The 12,173-nt window shown below is 42.6% G+C and overlaps 1 protein-coding gene across 6 annotated transcripts in view; it reads left to right on the top strand.

The window, feature by feature from the left end:
* Nucleotides 1–12,173, top strand: part of fam120c (family with sequence similarity 120 member C) — a 35,462-nt gene that overhangs the window by 3,532 nt on the left and 19,757 nt on the right. For 2 of the 6 annotated variants that reach the window (XM_086032977.1, XM_086032985.1), the window contains exons 2-4: nucleotides 1,908–2,405; nucleotides 6,826–7,072; nucleotides 7,224–7,306. In XM_086032977.1, coding sequence (XP_085889103.1) covers nucleotides 2,037–2,405; nucleotides 6,826–7,072; nucleotides 7,224–7,306 — 699 coding nt within the window. In that variant the 5' untranslated portion in view covers nucleotides 1,908–2,036. Of the gene's footprint in view, nucleotides 1–296; nucleotides 538–568; nucleotides 2,406–6,825; nucleotides 7,073–7,223; nucleotides 7,307–12,173 lie in introns of those variants that run through there. The other 4 variants (XM_086032952.1, XM_086032944.1, XM_086032970.1 and 1 more) reach the window with 4 other exon arrangements.

Genomic DNA, 12,173 nt, shown 5'->3' with positions numbered 1-12,173 from the left:
ATAAACAACGTACTGAATCACCACTGAGTTTTTCAAAGGGGGGTGAATTTTAGTGCTGACATCATTTTTACACATGACGTGTTACATAAGTGCCGATGTTTCAGCTCAATCAATAATCCCCTTAATCAAAAAAAGAAAAAGACAAGACTTTTTTTGAAATGTTGAAATTGTCTCAAGTGGTGTGAACGTGATAATTACATTTTAAATATGTACCTGAACAGTGTTACAGTATGAAATTTGTCAATTTCTTGCATTCGCTTTTTTACATAACTTTCAAATTATTCTCATTTAGTGTTTAGGTTTGAAATGTATGCTGAAAGAATGTAATCCATTAGCTAGATAAAAAAAAAAAAATCAAATAAACAAGGAACCTCTCTCTAATGACAGTGCACAGTAACACCAGGAAGTGGATGCCTCACTTTTCTGGCAGTGCCTGTTATGACCGAAGGGGGGAGACAGACACGCCAACACGGATGGAAACGTGCCATCCAACCTGTTACTGACTTAAGATCTACTGCACAGCATGTTCATGTTTCCGTGAGTGAAATCAACACTCAGCCAACACGTCGCATCAATACGTAAATGTGTAAAACTTCCGAGCATCCACGTTATCTGACCCACAGAGGTAAAAAGAAACTTGTGAATATTCACATGTTGGGAAAGACACTTGCGGAGCGCATTGTGATCTTGTAACACCAACGGCGTTTTCTCATATCATTATGACTTCGAACACTTTGGAGAAATCGCCTCTTGACTTGAGAAGTCTGGTACAGCCGGTCGCTATCGCAGCGTCGGTAGTTGTAGTTTTTTAGTGGAGGTCAATCGCGCTTTGTGAAACGGCTGTGATGTGGGTATGACACTCAATTTCCCATGGGCCTCCGCGGTGGCGCCTCCTCCATGCGCTTCCTCCGCCTTCTCTCCCACTCGGCTGGGCCGCGAGGAAGTCGCAAGATGGCTGCTGTCGCTTGGAAGTGAGCTTCTCCTCCGCAACATGGAGCCGTGAGCGTGGACAACAGCGAGGGAGGCACCATCGGGGTTTTCGCTTTCTTTTCTTTTACTTTCTTTTCTTTTATTCCGTCAAACATCCATCCCATTCCGCGTCGGATCCGCCCCGGACTTGTGTCGGGAGTTGACGCGTCAAAATCACGCCGGGGACCCTGCCAGCAGCTAGCCACACACACGCGCGCGCGCGCGTTCTCGCGTGCACACACACGTACTCACTTTGCAAATACAACACGCCACGGACACACGACGTTTAATGCACGTCGTAATTCAACGCTGGTCACCCAAACGCGGAATTTGAACCCGCTTCCGAGCTGACTGTGTGGCAAATATTGTCGCTGTCAGTTGAAAGAGTCGCGCTAGCCGCTCGCTTCAACATGTCCGCGAAGTGGCCGTCCAGCCCTGCTAACTAGTGCGCAGTATCGCATTCAATTCATGCGTGGGCATTTCTCCACAATTTGTGTCGATACTTGACACTTTTCGGGCACCACCGAGAGCGGCTGCGTATTTGAGAGCTGGCGATGTTGCGGATGGAGTGTACTAAAAATTGACAACTCGTAGCTCGACTGGCCTTGTGGCTCTCGGCAAAATCCACAGAGATGGACGCAGCGCTCAGCACTCACGCCTAATTCGAAGGAACATAATAGTTCTGTTTGTTTTGTAGAGGGGAGTGGACGTAAGTCGTCAAGCACAATCAGGCGACGATCGCGCATGATCGGACGCTTGACTCATTCGGGTGTCGGTAAAGCGCTCCACTTGTCACTCAATTGTTGGGCAGACGGTTAGCTCGTAGTTAGCTAGCTCGTCTCACCCCTCATCCCGTTCCAACCACGGCGTACCGAACGTATTCCGAGCCCGCTCCCGGACACACGCACAGGCTCAACACCACCGTCATGGGCGTGCAGGGCTTCCAAGAGTATCTGGAGAAGCGTTGTCCCGGCGCCGCGGTGCCCGTGGACCTGCTGAAGCTCGCCCGGACCGCGGCCCGCCAGCCACCGCACCATCACCCGCACCACCCTCACCACCCCGGGCCCATGCCTCCCCCGCCCCCGCCCGCCAGGATCCTGGTGGACGCCGACTCCGGCCTGCAGCGCCTCTACGGCGGCTACCAGACGGACTGGGTGTGCGGCGGCCAGTGGAACGCCATGCTGGGCTACCTGGCCGCCCTGTCGCAGGCCTGCCTGTTCCAGGGTGGCCTGGAGCTGGTGGTGGTGTTCAACGGCACGCTGGGCAAGGAGCGCTGGCCCGAGTGGGCGCGGCGAGCTCAGGGCCAGCGACAGACCGCGCAGCTCATCGTCAACCACGTCGGCGGCAAGGCCACCCCGCCTCCCCGGGCTTGGTTCCTGCCCCCCGCCTGCCTCAGCCACTGCGTCCGCCTCGCCATGTTCCGCTTCCGAGTGCGGGTGAGCAACCTCGTCGTCATACAGCTCCTTTCCACTTTCTCTTGCACGTTGCTTGATTTGACAGGACCCTGCCTAGGTGGCAAAAGTACTAGCACTGTGTACTCGAGACTTGGTCAAAGGAAAAAGGAGGGACTGAATCGCACCAAAAACAAAAAAACAACAGTTGCTAACATGGCACTCGCGTTGCAACAATTAATCAATTGTCAAAATCCCCAACTATTTTGATAATCGATGAATCAATAAGACTAGAGAACCAGTTTACTTCTAAATTGTCCAAATTACAGCCTCTCAACAGTAAATAATTCTCCAATTTCTTTAGTCGTCCATGAAATCATATGTATGTTTTGAATCCAAATAGGACTTTTGTATCCATATGATTTTATTTGACAGAGATCCAGACTCATTTGTTTTTGTTACCAGGACCACAGTGGCCCCTAACCTGAAATTTTAGTGCAGCACACTGTAAATTGAGTTGCACTCCACTCGTTTTCACTATCTAAAGGGCTGCAATGTGGAGCGTAAGTTTGTCAACAAAGAATACGAATTAAAAAGAAAATGAGCAAATTTACACAGGTACGACTAGATGAAAAAGATTATATGCACTGTTTCAAAATGTATGAGCAAAATGGCACTACTTAGGGGGAGTCTGGAGCCTTGTTTGGTTAAAAGATCAACATTTTTGCCAATTTTCTGACGGATGCTACGGTCCACGCCTCTACGGCAAACCAGTAACTGAATCCTTGTCAATTTATGGATGAAAAAAGTCAGTTTAACCTTTTGCGAAAATGAAGATTATTTGCACCTGTGGTATAGAGGTAACCTGTAAATGACATGTAGTTGAACCTGAAGCAGCTACTGTAGTACCGCAAACTAGTAGCCCTTTTTTGGCATGCATGAATCAGTAGCCAAGTAGCAGCTCTCCCTTTCAAAAAGGATGCCAAGTACATCACTCCCTCTCATATGGTATTGCGCAATTATTTGCTTGTGTTGCAGCGTTCAACAATGCCAAATAAACACCAATAATCAGTTCATAAATAGAGGTTGGGGAAAAGTGATTTTGCAATAAATTTCAGCACACAATCAAATTTTATCCGATTTTTTTTGTTACTAATCAATGGAATAATCAATTCTAAAAATGTTCGACAGTGACAGCCCTAATTACTCACATAGTATGCAAAGTATGCAGTACTGTATACCAATATACCTTCATGAATAGCATTTCTCACACATATATTCTCACAAAGTGCTTTAGACTATGTGCTTGCATAGATTTCATTTCACATTCCTCTATATTAACATAAAGTGCATTAGTCACATAGCCTGTGAAAATATACCTTCAGGTATTGCATTACTCACATCCAGTGCCTTGGAAATTGTATTAAATGTTTGCACTCGTCTCACTGTATAGTGTAGCAGTGCGCCCGTTTGTAACTTTTACCCGTAACTGCCCACTGGTTGCATGTGACCAAGCGTTGACACTTCATGACGACTTCTGGAACAGTCAAAATCGGCGTCACGTTTTTTTTTAAAAATGCAGCCAGCAGAGAGCACATATTTCCTGGAAGGCAATACGTTTGGATTTAGTAGTCTCTCACTTTGTTTTTCAAATTGAACACTAAAGTTGACTTGGTAGCTTATGATTTGTATAACATGAACTCCGTGAACTTGACATACATTGTTGAGTGGCAAGTCTATTTATAAGCTTTTAGTACAGGACAGTGGCTTATTTGGAGTATTTCATACATTTGGATAATGTGTAGGTGTGGAAGGATTTGTTGTTGCTTTTTTTTCCTCCTGCCTAATAGTATTTGATTTCAATTCAGTTGGCCTCCTTGTTGTGAAATTTAAAGTTAGCGGTTGTTTGGCTGCTCTCCTTATCTGTGGATTTTAGATTTTGTTTTTTCCCCACAAATACTTAAAAGATGTATTCATGCCAATCTATTGAAGCAATTATTTTAGGACTCTCAAGTGTTTATGATGTTCATGTTTGTTTGTGCATTGCAATTTAAATATTCTCTGACAGACTTCAGTTCACGGAAAACTGCTGTGAAGCGTGTTTTCCATAAACGTGGCTGAACAGCGACAAATAAGACTTGTACTTTGCACCAAATAACTTATTAACGTGATTAAGAAGAAGTAGGAAACCAAACGTGTGACATAAATGCACCCAAATCAGCGATTGCTACTGTTTTTTTTTTTTTTTTTACCAGTTTTTACTTTTTAGCTGTTGTTTTATGCCTCTTTTTTTTGCACGTCAGCCGCTTAGGGGACACATGATGCTTATGATGAGGATGTTGTACGTTGTTTTCTCAGTTTGTATTACGTAATGGAGCTGAGTTGCTATTAAGTTATGTTGGCGTTCTTCTGCACCTCCGCTGATGAACGATGAAGCTCCAAATAGATACCGTACGCCGCTCTGCATGTGTGTGCAACCATTTCTGGATTAAGTCTCCCCTTAAGCAGTTCACAAGTCTGGGGCATCCTGCTCTCTCTTATTAACAGCGTCACTAAGTTGAACTGCATCCATCCGCTCAGAGACTGTTTTCTTTCGACACGTTGACACAGATAATTCCAATGAATGCTCTCATATTTATTTATTTTATTGCATGTAAAAATTCATAATCTGCCTTGGGTTTGCTTTCTTTCTTAGTTTCCACAACATGACTGACATGCATTCTATAGTTTGAATAAAGTCTTTTCACATGAACTTTACCAGAGGGATGTATCAATACCACTTTTTTGGGGGGGACTCAAGTCTGATTACAACTACATTTGAGTACTCACTGATACCAAGTACCAATACTTTATAGTATCATTAAATCATGTGGTTGTGATCAATGTGTTTTAGTTTAATAAAATACACAAACACAATCCTTTCTTGAATGTGGTATAAATTTGACTCAAATATAGCACCTTTTAGATTAAACTCTTGTGTGAGCGGGGTTCATCATCCATTTTGCAGACCATAATTTAGAGTCGCTCTAAAAGTGTTATCTGTATTTACCTTCACATGCTGTATTTTCACATAGCTGACTGACATAGTTCCTTCCTGGGAAGGGAAGGGGTATGTCACGTTAATGAAGTGGTATCTGTCCTTAGTATCAGAGAACTTTTACAAGCACAGACGACCAGTATTGGTACTGGTATCATTGTTGTTTTTGTTTGGTTTTTCATTGGAACTGCTTTAGGGAGAATTTACCAGCGTGCAGACAGTCACAGCAGTATTCAGGTTGCACAGCGCGTGAATGGCATGATACATTTCTCAATGCATGAATGAAGATCCAGCCTTTGGCAACAAAGAGTTTAAACAATTTAAAAAAAAACAAAACGCATACTGTGATTTTTTTTTCCTTTTTTTTTTCCTCCCCCCATGGCAGAGGCTCTCATGCATAAGAATTACTATTCAAGTATGCCCACAAAATTGCTAAACAGCAAATCAATATTAAGTGCAGGAACTCATTTTGTACATTTTTTTTCACAAAAATCAACTCATTCAAATTTTTAATATTATTCATGTACTATATTTATTAAAAAATTAATAGGCCTACTCACGTTGTAGCATAGGGTGATACAGAAAGTCCTTGAATTACAACGTACCTGACCTTTACGTTTCGACTTTACGACGCCCGTGCCTCCTCCGCCATTTTGTCCCCAGCACAATGGTGACTACGTTTACATGCAGTCAATATTTGGGTTAAAGTCAAAATTCCGATTTCTGAAACATTCTGAATAACCCGTTTACATGATTGAGCAGACAGAGTTTCTACGGCATTTGAATAAACCACTGTGTAAGGCGACGCACAGAGTCATGACTCAAATGGACGTCATTTCCGCTTGTTACTTTCAACTGTCAATAAAACAATTGATATTCATGTCACTCACCACATGAATGAAGCAGCCGGTCTTCTCCTCGCTCCAAAAGTGTGCTTTTGTGCTGCGTCTCTGAGCTTGTTTACCTCTGCCTGTGTATTTGCGGTGAGTTGCGCTCCAAATACCGCACTCCCGCATACAAGCACTTCCTGTACTACAAAGACCAGCATTCCTTGCGGTTGAGCATGCGCAGAGTGTCTCGATTGTGTCTGCGATCCCGGCAGTATGTTTGCCTTTTTCGCTGTTTGCCTTTTTCGCCCTCCTCTCGTACTTCTCCGTCCACCTCTCAGCAGCAATGCTAAGTACAGCATCTTATACTTTTTATTTTAATGTATTTTCGTTTGTTTTTATACAAAATATTTTGAAGTAAATTTCAACTTTAACGGTGAAATCCGACATATGCGGAAATTCTCGTTCCATCGCCAGTGTAGGAACAGAACTCGTTCGTAAATTGAGGACTTCCTGTATAATCGTCATTTTCTGAAGGTGACTGCACCTGGAAAAACCCTGCTTGAAAAGATTTTTATGACCTTGTGTGCTCTTTCTGCAGGTTGTACAGACTTTGGAGGATCATCACCAGGAAGTGCTGTCTCTCTATAGGGACTACGGATTTGCCGGCCTGATCGCTCAGGATTCGGAGTTTGCGCTGTGTAATGTGCCCGCCTATTTCTCCTCACACGCACTCAAACTGAGCTGGAATGGCAAAAACCTGACCACACACCAGTACCTGCTGTCTGAAGCCGCCAGACAGCTTGGGCTCAAGACTCAGCATCTGCCCTGCTTTGCTGCTCTGTTGGGTAAGGAGCGTCCCACGTCAACATACTTTCCAACGTGTACGCTTTAACACACTCGCTGAAGTGCACACGCCTACATCCGTCGTATCTTTGTACGTTGGTCATTCACATGAGAAGCATTTAAAGAGCCTTTTTTTTTTTTTTCTTTGTGAAGGAAATCATATTCTGCCTGATGAAGACCTGGCTGCCTTCCACTGGAGCCTGCTGGGACCAGAACACCCACTAGCATCTCTCAAGGTAGCGTATCTCTGAAAGTCTTGCATGAAGAAACGAGCTTCTGCTTCCGTCACAATGAAATAGTGATAGACCGATATGCTTTTCTCAGATATGCTATTGATTCTTAGTTGTCAAGGAGGCCAATAACCGATATTTGAAGACAATATTCATTTGTAGAAAAAAAGGGTTAAAATGGTGTCAAAATTTTGAAAAATAAAAACTCCCAACACCTGACTTAGTTTAAATGCCTTTAAACACATGTTTATTCATCATCTTTAGTGATTTACAAGATGTTACAGCTTTTTTAGATCGTAGAAAATAACCAACTTTGTTGTAAAAGTCTAACAAAAAGTGCATGGAGCTCCCAGGCTTAGCTGCATGTCTTATAGTTCAATGAAAGTAAACACCTCCTTAAAGTCTACAGTAAATAGTTTTCTGAAAATCCTCCATAATTGAAATGTTTATCTTTCAGGCATCTTTGTTTTAATGTTCAAAAACAGAAAAGAGCATCCTCAACGCAGCTACTTGACAGAAAAATAATCTCATCAACACGGCTGTCTTCTTTCCATTGCTTTTTGTGGGTATTCCGTCATTCTTGTGTGCCGCATATGCAGCTCCGCTGCCGTCTCCACCATACTGACTTTGTGTGGAAGCACACGCTGTGGCATGTTTTGCTCTAAATGTTTCCAAGGCCGGACTTTCACTTGCAGTACTTTGCCATCCATTTTTGCATCACGTACAGCAAATGTACGGAGCGACGGTTGTTTTAAAGTGCTCTAGAAATAAAGTTGAGTTGAGCTTTTCATGAGACTTACACACAGACTCGCACTCACTCACTTCTTTCTTTTATCACCATTTCCCTGTCTCAGCAACTTTACTTCTCTCCGGAGCCATGTCGTTCACAAAGCAGCAAATTACCTCTGCATTGTTGCAATATGTGAGCGGTTAGCTTTAGCCGCAAGGCAGCTTACTGTGGCGAGCAGCAGTGACCCTTGACATAAAAGGGCTCATAGTAATGTTACAAGTGATTCTGAGTTATAGTAGACCGACTTTTACAAAAATTTCGGCAGTCTGTTGTATGACCTTACTACTCACTGGACCTCTCCCGTCGTGAGTGCGTGTGCTCTTCAAGGAAAAGCAAGCGGGCAGCTTTACGCTGATTGGCTGTTACCCACTTCACAAGGAACCAATCAGATGGTGCTGTGGGCAGACTAATCTGCTTCTGCCGGCAGGGCCAGTAGACAGAGGGAGAGAAGGGCGCTGCACAAGCCAGAATAAACCAGCTTTTAATTTATTGGCCTTTAAATAACATAAAAAAAAGGCTGATGCCGATAATCGCCAAAATGCCAAATATCGGCCCCGATAATTGACCTGGCCGATAATCGGTCTATGACTACAGTGAAACGTGAAAATGTTGAAAAACTATCAAAGTGGTCCGGCTAATCTTGCTTCAACTAGTAATTGTTCTCTGGTAAAAGTTCATTATTGTAGTTATTAAATGTGTAATCACCTTTACTGATGGGTTGTAAAGTATTATTGTAAATAACGCAAGTAATTACACTCTTTACACACAAGTTGCACCTCTTATTCAATCCATTCAAAACGTTGTGCTTGTGATACACACCCAACTTTAAGTTAGTACATTTTGTTCAATGCTCTGCTTCCAACTCTGTGGCGACATTTTGAGGAAGCCCATCATCTGTTCGGCTTTTTCCCCATTTCCCTCAATTGTAATTGTCATTTTGTTATCTAAAGCACAGTAGGTCTGGGAAAATAACTGTTTAGTTGTCACAAACATTTTCCTGAAAACTATCATTAATAAATGTAGAAGCATGTTTGTGACAAAACCGCGGAACCATTGTTTGGCCACTTGCATGTTTACCCCACGGAGATTTGTTGCTGGCGGATGCACTCTTACGGCAACAAATGTTGGACTTCCATGCTGTAAGAAGAATAGGATGATGCCCAGGGTTTGTACTCGCTTTAAAATAAAAAAGGACAGTAATAAAGTTTTATGTAATTACTGCAAAGCGGAACCAGGAGACGGGAACATGTACGTGTGATGACAAGCTGGACGGCCACTACTAGATACAATAATACTAGATATAATAATTCAGCTTTGGTGCTTTTTAAGTAAACTAGCGCTGAATAAGCTTAAAGTGGAAGTCAACCCAAACATTTTTTTAAGAATATATTCTATGCAAGCCCAGTAGTTGAAACAAGGCATTCTGATGAATATTGCATTTGTGGAATAAGAGTTAATCCACCCGTGTTTAGCCATCTCTGGGGGGGGCCATTTTTCCACTTTTGGCGACTGAAAATGACATTGCAACTGCTCAGGGCCCAGGTAACAACAAACAATCACGTCTGACCCATTTGCTGAAGCTGAGCCATGATTGGTCGGTACCTGAAACCTGAGCAGTTGTAGTCATTTTCAGTCGACAGAAGTGGCCACGTCACTCGCAGCCAGCCCCAAACACCAACAAACCAGTCCCTCTTAAACTGGTGCTGGTCAACACACCTGAAAGTAATTAACTAAATTGGTTACTCTCCCCTGCTCTGATTGGATGGCTAAACTGGTGACCAAGGCCACCAATCAGGGCAGAGCAGGGGCGAGCACCCACACACACAAATTAAAACGGCCATGACAAAACGTGGGCCGTAACACTCATATTCCACAAACGCAATATTAATCAGAATGCTGTGTTTCGACTAGTGGGCCTGCAGGGAACATTTTCTGGAAAAAAATGTGTTTGGGTTGATTTCTACTTTAAGCCTTGTCAGAGTACATCCCATCACTGCTTTACGGGTATGGAGGACCAGAACTGCCAAAATCAAGAATAAATAAGTGACAATAAAAACAAATGTCAAAAAAATGTAATGTAAAATAATTGTTTCATGAACTTTTGTACTGTATGAGAAAATCATAGGAAAATTCATAATTGATATTTTTGACAAATATATTATCAAACCCTTGAGCTTGATTCATCCACAAGGGAGCTTTATTTTGGAGAACCTCAAGAAAATACAATACAATAATGCATCTTATAGCATGCTACGTAACACCCATGGGCAAGCCAAGTGTGCAAATTAAAAGAAAAACTGTTGTGGGCATTGCACATATTTCATTTGTATACTTACCCGATTCTGACTGGTTAATTTTTTACGTATTGCACTGAGTATTTTGGTCTTTTTTTTATTTTTTATGAAGTGCAACCACACTTTTGACCTGTGTCGAACATCCATAATTATCACACCCCGCGAGCATTATCCTGTGGTCTTCGTTGCTGTCTGTGTGTTGTCGGCACTTGCTGCTCGCTAGCACGGCACGCACACATTTCCGATTGGTTGTACTTTGCTCGTGTCTGTTGTTTGCTCCGCGCCGCGCGCACACTAGTAGTACTTTGTTTGATTTGGGCGGCTTCCTCCGCGAGACGGATTAGGAATCGAAATGTGGCATGAACATTTTAAAACCTGAACGATTCCGGTAGAACCAAAGTGCTAGTCCCGGTTCCACTCGGTTCCCGGTGCCCAACCCTACAAAATACAAAGTGCGAGGCAAAGTAGTTTGCAATGAACAAAGTTTAACAGTAATACAAGGAGGAAAAAAGATAAATGATTGCATTGGTGTATTGTCATTTCTTGTGCAGTTGGTTTTCAAGAACGCAAGTCCTGCTGATCCTATACGTTTGAACCACAAATGTTGAGTAAATTACAAACGATAATACAAATATTCAATCACAAGCATCTGCCTGTTACATGGCAACACACATAATACATCCGTTTCCGCATTTTAAGCTAGTGATCGCTTAATACAAGTTTATAGTTCGAGACCCAACTGCCATATACATATTGTGTTATTGTGTTTGCGTAAATATCGAATCCCCTCCTCCAAACAACCCCAAACCATTTAAAAATATTGGAATGATTTATTTTTAAATTTGTGAATATGCGAATCCACGGGTGCCCAACCTCAAGTATGTGCTGTGGAACCTTGAATTATTAACTGAATTAGTTCCCATAACACAAGGAAATTCCCTTTCTTTTCGTTTTTTCTTTTCTCCGTTTCTTTAGTAATCCATTGCTTGATTTTGGCACAGCAAACTGATCTAAGGGAATCTTCTGACATAACTTTGTCCTTTAAAAGGTGAATTGCTCTGTTGGGCAACTTGTTACACACTTTTTTGAATCAGTTTAATCATTTTTGATTGCCTCCGTCACCTATCACCAACCAACAAGAGCTTTCTTCTCAGTCTAATAAAGAGCAAACAACTACAACAACGATGATGCTCATACAGTAGCCTCAATTATTGATGCACAGAGCAGACAACGCAGGAAAAATCACAGCATAGATCCTTCTGCTCATCCATGACAATCACTTCCGAACACTATCTTTAGCAGTTTCACTTTAGGTGCCATTCTTACTATTTATGCAATGCTGGGAAGTTAGACGAAATGTCGCTTGGCCCCCCCGTTTCTCGCATGACTTTGAGAAGACGAGAAGTTCTTCCTTCTCTGACAGAGAAAAAAAAGCATGAACATCATTAGTTAATCAGGAGGTCGGGGAAAGGTTTGGCTAAAAATGTGGCTAATGCTAAATATTATTGCTACATTGGTGTATTAGCTGTGAACAATACAATACAATACAATTTTATTTATATAGCGCATTTCATAACAGCTAGAGCTCTAATAAAGCACTTCACAAACAATAAAATACTTTACACTTACAAGCTATGCCAAAGTCCTGCTCCTTTTTGACTCATATTGGAAGCTGGTTGTGTTGTACAAGTCCCGGTGCCCACAGACCGCAATAATTCTTTTGTCCTACAGTGTTTTGCCACGCTAGCTGCACAGGACGCCGTGCCTGTGGTGGGTGTGTGTGATTTAG

Source organism: Filicampus tigris, chromosome 1 (genome assembly GCF_054856515.1).
Source record: "Filicampus tigris isolate MCC_2025a chromosome 1, RoL_Ftig_1.0, whole genome shotgun sequence".
Lineage (NCBI taxonomy): Eukaryota > Metazoa > Chordata > Actinopteri > Syngnathiformes > Syngnathidae > Filicampus > Filicampus tigris.
Note: the sequence above shows the minus strand (reverse complement) of the source record. Positions and strands in the feature narration are given on the sequence as shown.